The 12,500-nt window shown below is 48.3% G+C and overlaps 1 protein-coding gene across 1 annotated transcript in view; it reads left to right on the forward strand.

Annotated features, from left to right (window-relative positions):
- Nucleotides 1-376: 376 nt before the first annotated feature.
- The window catches only part of LOC134042002 (serine/threonine-protein kinase pim-1-like), a gene marked incomplete at its 3' end in the record, with an annotated part of 28,895 nt that continues 16,771 nt past the window's right edge, over nt 377-12,500 (forward strand). The window contains exons 1-2 of the mRNA XM_062489074.1: nt 377-382; nt 2,842-2,988. Of these exons, the coding sequence (XP_062345058.1) occupies nt 377-382; nt 2,842-2,988 (153 nt within the window). The remainder of the gene's footprint in view (nt 383-2,841; nt 2,989-12,500) is intronic.

Genomic DNA, 12,500 nt, shown 5'->3' on the forward strand with positions numbered 1-12,500 from the left:
TGCCCTCCCTGCAGACTCGTGTCTCAGCTTAGCAGCTCCTGCTGCTTGAGGGAGGCTGTAGGAGCCCCTTGGCTCCAAAAGGAAAGTCAGCAGAATTGGGGAGTTATGGTGCAAGTTGAGGAATGACTGCTGAGTTTCAGCTGGAGCTTGGCCAGCTCTGCCTGGCTGCAGCAACTGAATGCTTAAGGACAATTAATGAGCTTTGCATCTTGTTGGCTTGATGTGTTGCATTTTCTTCTTCATCAGAGGGACCAAGCAAGGAAGGATTGCTACACCTGTTCCTTCCCTTCTCTTTCTCCCTCCTCATATGTTCTTGTGTTTTCCATTTTCTCAAGGCCACGATCAATCAGCAGCATCAGAGTGAAGAAGTCTGAACATGCAGGTAGGTACAGGGCATGTCTGTCTTAAAATTACTACTAGAACCTTGAATTAGAGGTGATATTTTGAAAGCTTTGTTAAAAATCATTCTTTTAAAAATTTCTTTAAACTCATTTGAATTCCTTGATGGGCTCAGTGGACTATCCCAGAGCCCAGTCACTGGGAGTGTGCTGCAGTGGTGTAGTGAAAATTCCTGCATTGTGAATCTTGAGTGGCAAGAGCTGGATTGGGACCTTGGGGCCCTGGAAGTGCAGTGCAGGAAAAGGAAACATTCCTGTCCATCCAGCACACACGCCTTTTATCTCCATGCAGTCTTTCTCATGTCAGAATTAGCAGAGAAGAAGAAGGCATTTATCAGGAAATTAGAAATCCTCTCAATCCATCCTCCTGCCCTTGAAGGAGATAACATTTCCTTGAGGCAGATTCTGAACTGAAACCTTTGACATCTGAAAGAGAGTCATGGACTATCAAAGCCATTGCCTGGTTTTGCTCTGGGAGAAAGAGGGGAAACCTTCTGTGAGAGAAAGTCCTTTTGAGTTTTCCAGTTATGGAGATGGAAACTTCCAAAGGGATGCAGCCTATGCAGGGTCTGAGTCTGTCATCCTCTGACAGCACAAGCCCAGAGCCACCTGTGGAATGTTCACAATGACAAATCTCTTGCCCCACTGCCTCTGCCTGTGTCAGTGTTGCAGGCTGAGGCTGGGGGAGGAGATGCCTTCTGCCTTGTCCCCCTGTCCCTGCCTTGCCTGATCCCTGACAAGTAGAATTGTGCCAGACAAACTGCGGTCTCTGGTGCGTCTGTGCCAGCCAATGCCTTTGAGTTGAAAGCCTCCATCAATGCCTGTTGTTGTTGATCCTTTGCCATCACTGGGCACGTCACGATAGGAGAGATGAAATTTGAAGACATAATTAGCTGATGAAGAAAGCAGATGAGATTTCCAGGTCCCTTTGCGCAGGGTTATTTCTGAGAAATCCTGGGTAGGCTCCTTTGGAATGACTCCTTAATTGGTGATATGCAGCTGGAATGCTTAATGCAGCTAGGGAGAAGTATTGCTCAGTAAGTAAGGTGACGTTTTTGCTGGATTCATTTTGGACTAGAAATGTGCAATTTCGTTAAATATTACCTGTTGTGCTTTCATAAATTGACCTGTACATTCTCTATGGATAAATAAAAGATTGGTTTAAGGATGTTCTTCTTTTTATGATCTGCCGTCTTCCATTTCCATTAAGGAAAGTTTGAATTGCTTTTAACTGCCATGATGAGAAATGTTTTGATGCAGGTCTTGTTTATACTGGATTTGGGTGTGTCTGCAGGAAAGAAAGCAGGGAATAAAACCCACGGGACAAGTATTTGAGCAGAAGTGGAACGTTTGAAAGCTAATTTGTTCCCTAAAGATTTGGGCTCCTTGAATACTGAGGATATGTAATGGGGAGCGCAAAGCTTCCTTTACTTGTAACATGGGGTGCCATTGTTCTTGTACCATCACTTCCTTTGTTGTAAAGCGAAATAAAAGCAACCAAGAAAACCCAACCCAGAACCGAGTGGGACTTAGAGAAACAAAGGCCCTGAAAACTAGCATCTGAAAACAACTACTTCCTAGGTGTAATTGTCAAATACTTGTGATCACTGTGGTTTGCCAACTGTTTGGACAGAAAGGGATCACAAAGTACTTGATGGGCAATGAGTAATACATAAGGAAAGGAGTAGAAGCTCTCTCTCCTGGCTTGCCAGCTCCATACCGTTCAGAGGAATTACAGTGATGCTAGTTTCATGGAAAAAACATCAACAACAACAAAAAACCACAAAGTGATTTTCTGATTAATTCAAAACTCCCGTGTGTTCCTCATCCATTAGACAGATTGATTGTAAAGGTGGGAGTTCACCTAACTCACTTGTTCCCCTGTGAGGCTGGCTCAGCCTCCCACAGAGGTAAGGTGGGAGCTGGGCCGCTCTCTGGTGGGAGGAAGGGTCTTGTGCCAGCCTGGAGAGCCTGTGCACATTGCCAGGGAGCAGTTGTGCCCTGCAGGTGCCCCCTGCCATGAGCTGTGCTGCTGCCAGTGCCCCGTGGAGCTGTAGGGCTGCTGAGCTGTGGGGCAGGGAGAGGAGCAGGAGGCTGCATGTGCAGCTGAGCCATTGCTGGGAAGCACAGGGCTCTGGGCTCCCTGCTGTCCCAGGGCAGCCCAGAGGCCAGGGAGTTCCCCTGGGAGCTTTGTGGAAGTGGCTCAGGGTGTGATCCTGTGGCCTGCCTCAGGTGGCTGCTGTCAGGTGCATGTTTCCCTGTGCAGCAAGTTTCCAGGATAGTTTCCAGGAAATGTGTTCCATGAAACATGGAGCTTCTGATGTTTTAAGTTTGCATTGCAGCCTCTTGTTACATTTTGTGTGTCCGCTTTGCAGGCCTGACAGGCTACCCTCTTGCCAAGAGGTTTTCCCTGGCAAATCCCTCTATGCTCCTTCCCTCCAAGCCATTGCCTCCCATCCAGAAGGACTCTCCTTCCACCAAGCCAAGCACAGTGTCCAGAGGAGAGCACGAGACTGGGAAAAACGACACTGGCTGTGAGGATGAAGTTAGAAATAACAGGGAGCTGAGTTCAGAGGGAAAAGAACAGATGGTAAGGAGACCAAGCTAAGTCCTGTGTGATAGATTTTCAGTTTCTGCACTGTAAGCAGAGCTCAGAGAGGTTTTCCTGTGGTGTGAGCACATGGAAGCAGCTGAGCCAAGACGAGCTCAGCTGGACACTGCATTTCTGGGAAGTGTCAGAGAACACGCTGCCTTTGCAATGGGTGTGTAGTGCAAACTTCACATCCTCAGCATGCATCAAAGGCAGGAGCGGTCTTTGAATGGTTTCTGGGCTCTGTCATATTTCCTTGTCTGACTTATGCCTGAGAAAAGCCCAAGAATCAGGCCAAGCTGCTTATGTTGTCCAATCTGCCAAGCAAGCATGTAAGATTTTATAACCTACATGTATTTTTGAACCATGGCTGTGTCTGGGATATGTTTTCTTTCAGCTGTGTCTGATTGCTAAGGAAAAAGGAGTTTGCTGGAACAGGCAGTGCTACAAAGTCAGTTCCAGGTGGTCTCAGCTTTTGAGTTGTACAGCCATGGCCTTGTACACAGCTGTCTCTGATGCTATTTCTAGATTTCGTCAGCTTCTGGGCAGCTGTGTGCTCTGGCATGGCTTTGTCCAGAGGGAAGGAATGGGAGGTGGCCATGGGGAGAGGAGCTCAAAGCCCAGGTACACGATTGCCTTTGCAGCAGGGCCAGCACCTGCAGTTGTTTTGGGTTTGCCATGGGGTGCAGGAGGAGGCAGATGAGCAACAGCTCTGGCAAACAGAATGTCCAATCAAAGGGTGATGTACTTGATTCCAGCCTTGCTGAGGAAAGGCCCAATGTATTCCTGACAGGATCTAATCCTTCCACTGCAGTGCAAATAGGTCCTGATTTGGCCCTTTAGTTGTGCCAGAAATGATGGGATACTGAGGAAGGGCGTTCATCTGTCTCCACTGCCTCCACCTCCCTTCCTGGCCATGGCATGGGGGCCCTGGAGAAAGTTGGGCAGGCAGAGACCTTCCAGAGAGCAGCAGGGCAGGGAGCTCTGCTGAACTTCCTAAATGCCAGTGAGCCTGAGATGATGGAGGTGTGGGAGCTGGAGAGCACGGAGCATCGCGAGAGCTCAGCAGCTTCTGGGCTGAAAGGCTGCTGGGCAACTGTAAGAGGGAAGGGCAGCAGCAGAAGAATTGAGGGGCTTGAGAAAAGCAGGTTTTGACATCCTGCAGAATGGCTTTGTGGAGACTTGGCTGGAGATCAGCACTAGCTGTGAGGTGCCTAAGGAACAGGGAGAGAACAGTGATCTGAACCTGTTCCCATACCATCCAAAAGGCCAGTGGAGGCCGTGGCTCTGCCGAACATCTTGATACCAAACATGTGGATTCCAGCTGGGATCATAGCCACACTTGCAGTGAACTGAGCCCAAGGGGAGAGTTGGCAAGTCTAGGGCATGAGCACGCCCCCACCACTTGCCTTTTCATTCCCCATGCTAGGCCAAGCTACTCCAGCAGTTTGACTGGTCTTTCCCTGCCAGGTCCCAGTTAAAAGCATGGCTAAATGTCTTCAGCCATCAGTGAGGAAGGGCTGAATGCTTCATCTCAGCACTTTGTACCACTCTTTCCAGGCATCCTTGCTGTATCCCAGAGGTGGGGATATGAAGAAGGGGTCATTGGGGCTGCCTTTCGTCCCCCCTATACCCAAGGCACTCAGTCCCGGTGTTGGCAGTGCTGCAGGGTCTCTGCACAGCTCTGTGCAGCTGGATGTCCAAGAGTCCCAGGAGATGAGGTAAGCCAAGGTGTCTGCTGCTCCACTCTGCTGTTCAGCTCCCTCTTGCCATCTTGTGAGGTTCCTTTGCACAGTCAGCTGTCTCCCATGTATTTAGGCAAACCTCTGTGTATTCACCATTTGGCCCATTTGTGATGATCCAGCTCCATGTCAAACCCCACACCATGTGTCCCAAGAGCAGAGGTGGTGGTGGTGGGGAAGAGGAGGCAGGGCTTAAAAGCATCTGAAGATGGGTCCTCTGCTGGGCTTGGTATTGATTCCCTCTGTAATGTTTGTGGTGTCATTTGGGAGCTGTATTGCACAGCTCTGGATCCTGCAGATCTTTGAATACTGTGATCCTTGACTGGCAACTTCAGCACTGGAAAACTCTGTTTGGCCAAATATTGGATGCTGGAGGGGTGTCTCTGTCTTTACGTGCTGCTTCTGTATATGTCAGGCATAATTTCTCTGTGCCTGGGACGGCGCTGTGAAATGAGAACCCAGCTATATTTTCCGGGTATAGATGTAAAATCCTATCAATGTTTAATATTTAGGTCTGGGTTTAAAACAGAGAGGGCAAGGAGGTACAGAAGAGTTATAGTACTGTACCTGATGGGAAGATATTGGCTTGAATATATGTGAGAAAATGTAGCTGTCAATGTAGCTTATCTGAAGGACAGCAATAATGAAGGAGTCACAAAAATGTCATTCCAACTGGAAAGCTTTGGTAGTGCATTGAAAGTGCAATGTGAATACCCTTGCCTAGCAGTTGAGTTGGAAAAAGGCTTTTCCTTCTTGAGAGAGCAAGGAGGTGGAATATCCTTCTCAGGATACTGCCGTGTTCGGACCAAATGTAGCATGAGACTGGTACCAGTGAAAGCCACAAGCAGGCAAAGTCAAGCTTTGTCAGCAGAACCAAAGTAGCTGCCCTCCATGCAGACTCGTGTCTCAGCTTGGCAGCTCTTGCTGCTTGAGGGAGGCTGTAGGAGCCCCTTGGCTCCAAAAGAAAAGACAGCACAATTGGGGAGTTATGATGTATGCTGAGGAAAGACTGTTATATTTCAGCTGGAGCCTGGCCAGCTCTGGCCAGTGACTGCAGCAACTGAATGCTTAAGGACAATTAATGAGCTTTGCATCTTGTTGGCTTGATGTGTTGCATTTTCTCCTTCATCAGTGTGACCAAGCTTGAAAGGTTTGCCTGCTGTCATGCTACAACTCTTCCTTCCTTTTTCTTTCTCCCTCCTGATATGTTCTTGTGTTTTCCATTTTCTCCAGGCCAAGATCAAGCCGCAGCATCAAAGAGACGAAGTCTGAACATGCAGGGAGGTACAGGGCATGTTTCTCCTAAAATGACTATTGGAATCTGGACTTGGACATGACATTTTGCACGGTTTATTAAAATCCATTCCTTTAAGAATTTCTTTAAATTTGTTTCACTCCTTGATGGGCTCAGTGGACTCTCCTGGAGTGCAGTCACTGGGAGTGTGCTGTGGTGGTGCAGTGAGAATTCCTCCATTGTGAAGTCTTGAGTGGGAGGAGCTGCAGTGGGACCTTGGGACCCTGGAAGTGCAGTGCAGGAAAAGGAAGCATTCCTCTCCATCCTGCACATGCCTTTTATCTCCATGCAGTGTTTCTCATGTCACAATTTGCAGAAAAAAATTATGCATTTTTCTGGAAATTAGAAATATTCCCACTCATTTCTCTTGCCCAGTAAAGTGAAAACACCTGTCCTTGGGGCAGATTTTCAGCTGAAACCTTTCAGATCCATAGGAGATTGATGGTCATGACCTGATTTTGCTTTAGGGGAAATAGGGAAACATCCTGCTATAGAAATTCCTTTTGAAATTGCAATCATGGTCATGGAAACTTCCAAATGGATGCAGCCTATGCAGGGTCTGAGTTTGTGTTAGGGGTTGGTTCTTTCCCTTTTCCCTCTGTGGAATTTTCCCCATTGTCATGCTAAGATACCTGTTGACTGGGCCCTGGTGTCAAGGGGGAGGGGAGGGGAGGGGAGGGGAGGGGAGAGGGTAACCCTGCGAGATTCAAACAGCCAGAAGTGGAAGCCGAAGGCTGGGCCTCGGCCCATTTTCCCCGCGGAGTTCGGACAAGAAGGACGATTGCCTCCTCTGTCCCATCCCTGCCATCCCAGCGCCGGGAGCCATCCTCCAGGACTGACGCCATGAGCGAAGGACTCTCTCCATCTCTCTTCCCCACCTGGGACAGCGCTGCCATCACCCCCAGTCCTCCTGCAGCTCTGCGGGACCTGCCCAGCAGCAGGGAACTGCAGCTCAGGGAAAAGGTGCCTGCAGCCAGAAAGGGACTGGGACTGAGTTACTGTTCTGTTTGTGGGTAATTTCATAGCTGTTGTTGTTCTTGTTTGTCTTGTTACATATACTAGTAAAGAACTGTTATTCCTACTCCCATATCTTTGCCTGAGAGCTCCCTTAATTTCAAAATCATAATAATCTGTCGGAAGGAAGGATCACATTTTTCAGTTCAAAGGGAGGCTTCTGCTTTCCTCAGCAAACACCTGTCTTTCAAACCAGGAGTTTGTCATCCTCTGACAGCACAAGCCCAAAGCCACCTGTGGAATGTTCACAATGACAAATCTCTTGCCTGACTCTCTCTGCCTGTGTCAGTGTTGCAGGCTGAGGCTGGGGGAGGAGATGCCTTCTGCCTCGTCCCCCTGTCCCTGCCTTGCCTGATCCATGACAAGTAGAATTGTGCCAGACAAAATGCGGTCTCTGGTGCGTCTGTGCCAGCCAATGCCTTTGAGTTGAAAGCCTCCATCAAAGCCTGTTGTTGTTGTTCCTTTGCCATCACTGGGCAGGTAATGATAGGAGAGATGAAATTTGAAGAAAGACTTTTGCTGATGGAGAAAAAGGGATCAGAGGCCGGGTCCCTTTGCGCAGGGTTATTTCTGAGAAATCCTGGGTAGGCTCCTTTGGAATGACTCCTTAATTGGTGATATGCAGCTGGAATGCTTAATGCAGCTAGGGAGAAGTATTGCTCAGTAAGTAAGGTGACAGTTTTGTTGGATTTACTCTGGACTAGAAACGAGCTATGTCATTAAACCTTACCTGCCTTTCTTTTATAACTCAGTAGAACATTCTACAGGAGAAAACAACCCAGTTTAAAGAATGTTATTCCACTCTTATTGCTTGGCTGCTACATGATTTTACCCCGTGTTTAGCCATATCCAAATAATTAGTTGCCTTATATCTAACAGCTCTGTTGAAGAGTATTTCAGAATGTCCTGCCCTCTGCTATTTCCATTTTGAAAACCTTCAGTTGTCAGTGTCAGCCATGATCAGAAATGTTTTGAGGCAGGTCATGTTTATGTTGGGCTTAGGTGTCTGTGCAGGAAAGAAAGCAAGGAATAAACCCGTCAAAGAGTGAAGTAGAGCAAAAGTGAAACTTCTGGATGACCACTTTATTCCCTATAACTATGGGCTTGCAGAGTACTGGGGACATGTAATTGGGAAAGCAAAGCCCTTTTTGCATGTAACATGTAGTGATCTTGATTGTGTACCACCACTTCCTTTGTTACAAAGAGGAATTAAAAAGATCCCCAGAATAAAAAATCCAGCCTAGAACTGATTGGGAGTTACAGAAACAATAACCTGAAATCTACTTTTGAAAACAATCGCTTCCTAGATAGTGTCAAATTCTAGAGACCACTGTGAGTTTCCAACTCTTTGGAAGGAAAGGAATCCTGTAGTAGTGTGGAGACAACGAGCAGCACATCAAGTCATAGAACCCATCTCTCCTGGCTTGCCAGATCCACATTGTTCAGAGAAATTCAAGTTAGTTAGACATTAGTTTCATGAAAAATAAAAAAAACAACTAATCATTTCAGTAGCTGAAGTGCTCTTTGAATTCCCCACTCTTTAGATGGGTTGATTGTAAAGGAGTGAGTTCAATTAACTTGCTTCTTCTCTTGTACCTGTCTACAGCTTCTTCTGAGTCTACAACAGAAACGCAGAGAATGAAGGCAAAGAGCTCTTGGTGTGTGATAGGACCTGGGATGCCTCTGTTCCCAAGGAAACTCGCTGAGGTGTTTGGCATGCAGACCTATGTGCGGAACCCCGGTGTTGGGAATGGAGGTGTGGGCTCCCGGCCGGCTCAGGGGGCCTTGGCCCAGGAGCCCCGGCAGAGGCAGCTGAGCAGCGCTGTCCCCAGGGTCACTGCCAGGGAGGAGGACAAGGGGAAGGACCAGCATGGCTCAGCCTCCCACAGAGGTAAGGTGGGAGCTGGGCCGCTCTCTGGTGGGAGGAAGGGTCTTGTGCCAGCCTGGAGAGCCTGTGCACATTGCCAGGGAGCAGTTGTGCCCTGCAGGTGCCCCCTGCCATGAGCTGTGCTGCTGCCAGTGCCCCGTGGAGCTGTAGGGCTGCTGAGCTGTGGGGCAGGGAGAGGAGCAGGAGGCTGCATGTGCAGCTGAGCCATTGCTGGGAAGCACAGGGCTCTGGGCTCCCTGCTGCCCCAAAATGTTGATCTGAAAGCATACAGGTTTAGAACCTGGGACTACTTTTAGGAACCAGAAAGAAGATGTTTACTAAAATCAGCATAAGGGCAGATAAGAATCTCTGTCAAGAGCAATCTCCATCTCTGCCCTTCTCTATCAAACACAGAGGCTCTCCAGCAACTAGGGGCTGAGGCAGCAGGTTTCAGTCTGCTGATCCACAGAGCAATGTCATGTCTCCTTCCAGGAGCCCATCCACTGGGAGAGGGTCTAGGCATATGTAGCTTGCTGCTCTCATGCACCATCTCTGTGCCCTGTTAGAGCTCTGTAATCTGGAACCTGTCTTGCCTGTTGCCAAGCATGACATTTTTGGGCAATTGAAGTGTGCCAGAGATTTACAGGAACCTTTGCTTCCAGTACCAGGCCTCCCACAGAGCCAGCTCAAGGAGATGGATCATCCCACCAGTCCTGGTCTAACAAGTGACAGAGACCTGAGAGAGGGCTTTGGAAAGGTAAGGGATAAGAACAGGGATGAGCAGACTTCCATTCCAGTGGCTGTTTAGTGCTTGGCCCAAAATGCCTCTGAAAACCATAATCTTCCACTCTTGGGGGTTGGGGATTCTCTTGGGAATATATTTGACAGCTATTTGAGCAATTGCTTGGCTGTTTCCAGTTGTGGAAAAGTCACTGCATGGAGATGGTGCCATGGTCATGCCTGAAGCATTCTTTATATGCAAAGGCCATTTCAGAGAAGTTCTGAATGGCAGATCAAGCTTCACAGGAGTGAGCTAATTCAAAGGGCACCCTCAGAAGCAGAGAAGCAAAATGCTAATGTTGAGTATAAGCAAGGCTGCAAAATAAAAACGGGACAGTTCGATGTCTCCTGGTTATCTTTCTGGCTGTATCTCACAGCCCTCTCATTCTCACATTTTCTGCTCCTTAATATCAATGCTCCTCCAAATTGTTTTCACATGACTCCCTCCTCCTTTTGGTCTCCTGGTCTCAGAGACCAAGTCGTTGAGAGTCTTCCAGAGCTGAGTCCTTCAGAAGCCAGGAAGTGACAAACAGCTGCACTTCCTGGCCATGAGTGTTAAGCATCAGCCAATTACCCCTCCTTGCTGCATAATGCACATGGCTTTTATTCTCCTGCCATGGCCTGTAGGAACTGAACTGCCTGCTCATTGCTCATGGGAGCTCTTCCTTTGTCTTGGAGCATTCCTATGACTTCCATGTTTCAAGTAGGGTTTCCTGTCACAGTTGGAGCAGAGTAAGGCTGTGGCACTAAAGTGTTCCACCTCACTGTGTATAATTGCCAAGGTGAGGATGGGAGACATTCTCCTGAAACTATTGGAATGCATATGGAGCTGGATTAATGTCTGTGGCACTCTGTGGACTCTATGCTCCCAATGAGATGATGTGCCTGGTTTGTGTGTCTCTGCTTACAGTCTGTGATGTATTTCCATTGCAACTAGGTTCGTTCTTCATTGTGCAAGTTGGCTGAAAAGAAGTTAGAGCAGAAGAAAACTGAGATTTTTGAGAATGAGATGAAGAAGAGGAATGAAATTTTATCATCCTTAAAGCTGCCTCCACTGAGAGTTGAGCCCAGGGATGCAGCTGAAGCAAGTAAGTGGTGTCTACACTGCTGGTCCTTTTTGAGCTCTTCCTTACCCTCTGCACAGTGTTGCAATCAGACTGGGGGGCTGTTGCACTTGCATCTGAGTGGAAGCTTGCATAGGAATGATTTCCATTTTGCAGAGAAAAACACAGAGGCATTAATTGTCTTGCCCATGGCCTCACTTAGTAACAGAGTATCAGCTTCCCACCTTCACCTCTAAAATCTTTCAGAGTAGAAAATTCAGTCTTGGAAAGTCGCCTGCCCTTCAGACTCTGTTCTGAAGAGCAGCTTCCAGGCAATGTGAATGCAGAAGAATGCTTTTCCACCAAGGTGCAACCTGGAAGAAACCAAATTCAGCACCTTCTGATGAAAAGACCAGAGATCCTTCTCGAGCCACTCCCCTCCAAGGAGCTGGCACTGTAGAGCTGTGCTGAAGCCCTGAGGCAGTGCTTCTGTTGTAGCCCCAGGAGCAAGCAGCATTCCCCAGTGAATCCCGGCTGAGGGGCTCTGGCTGCAGCGCTGTGTGCGCTGCCCCGAGGGCGGCAGCAGGGACCTTCGGGGGCAGCACTCAGCCCCAGGGCACCACCCAAGCTTATCTGCACTTTCTTTTGGGAACTTGCCCAGCCTGCCTCTGAAACAGGAAAACGAAAGCATAGCAACACTGGCTTCTCCTTGTTTCTTAGGGGAAGCATCACTGCAGTTTGATTTTTAAACTGGAAGAAAGTAGATTTAGATTAGATATTAGGTAGAATTTATTTTATAATGAAGGCAATGAAATGCTGCAAGGGTTTTTCCAGAGAAGCTGTTGTTGATTTATCTATGAAGGTGTTCAAGGCCAGTTTACATGGGGCTCTGAGGAACCTGATCCAGATGAAGATGTTCCGTTTCCCAGGGGTTGGACTAGATGGTGGTTAAAGGGGCCTTCCCACCAAAATTGTTGTAGGTTTTCCTGGGTGATTGTATGATCCTTGTCCCATACTAGCGTGCCAGTGTTCTACTTGAAGTTCTTTGGGATAACACAGAGATGTTACCCAGCTCCAGCAAATTTTCTGGCCCTTTCCATAGTGACCCTGTCCAGCACCCTCCACTTACAAGCTCCTCTTTGGTCCCTGCAGGCCTCAGCCAAGCAGCTGTCAATGGCACAGCTTCCAGTGTGCAGAGAAAACACCCTGGTAATGCCTTGAAGAAGAAGGTCTTGAGGAAGCAGGACAAGATGCCCTTACTGCCCACTATGCCCATCATCCAAGAGGAAGGCAGTGTCCCATGCAACTCCTCAGGTAAGTCTGCTCTGTGGCAGCTTTTTCCCATATAGTTATTTCCTTGCAAAAGGAGCACAAAGTGCCTCCTGCCTCAGCCAGCACAACTGGGCTCTTTGGTCAATAGCCTGTCCGGGAATGAGCACCAAATCCACATTTGAGTTCCTCCAGCTTGGTTGTCTTGCCGTAGTCAGTTCTTAGAGATGCATTGGAAAGTTGAGCTGAATAAAGTAGAGGTAAAGGCCTAAGCTCGGGCTTTTGTCCATCCTGATAATCCAAACTACAGCGCTGGTGCCAGGAGACAGCTGTAAGTGCAGAGATGAGCTGGGGGCAGTGTGCCAGGGTGTGCTGACTGTGCACCTACGAGTACCACCACCATCAGTTGACCACTACCCATCGGGGCCCTCTGCCTGTGCTGTTGTCCGGCTCTGCAGCCAGCTTTTCTGCTATCCCAGTAAGGGTTGTCTCTGCATGGCAGT

This window comes from Cinclus cinclus, chromosome 3, assembly GCF_963662255.1.
Source record: "Cinclus cinclus chromosome 3, bCinCin1.1, whole genome shotgun sequence".
Classification (NCBI taxonomy): domain Eukaryota; kingdom Metazoa; phylum Chordata; class Aves; order Passeriformes; family Cinclidae; genus Cinclus; species Cinclus cinclus.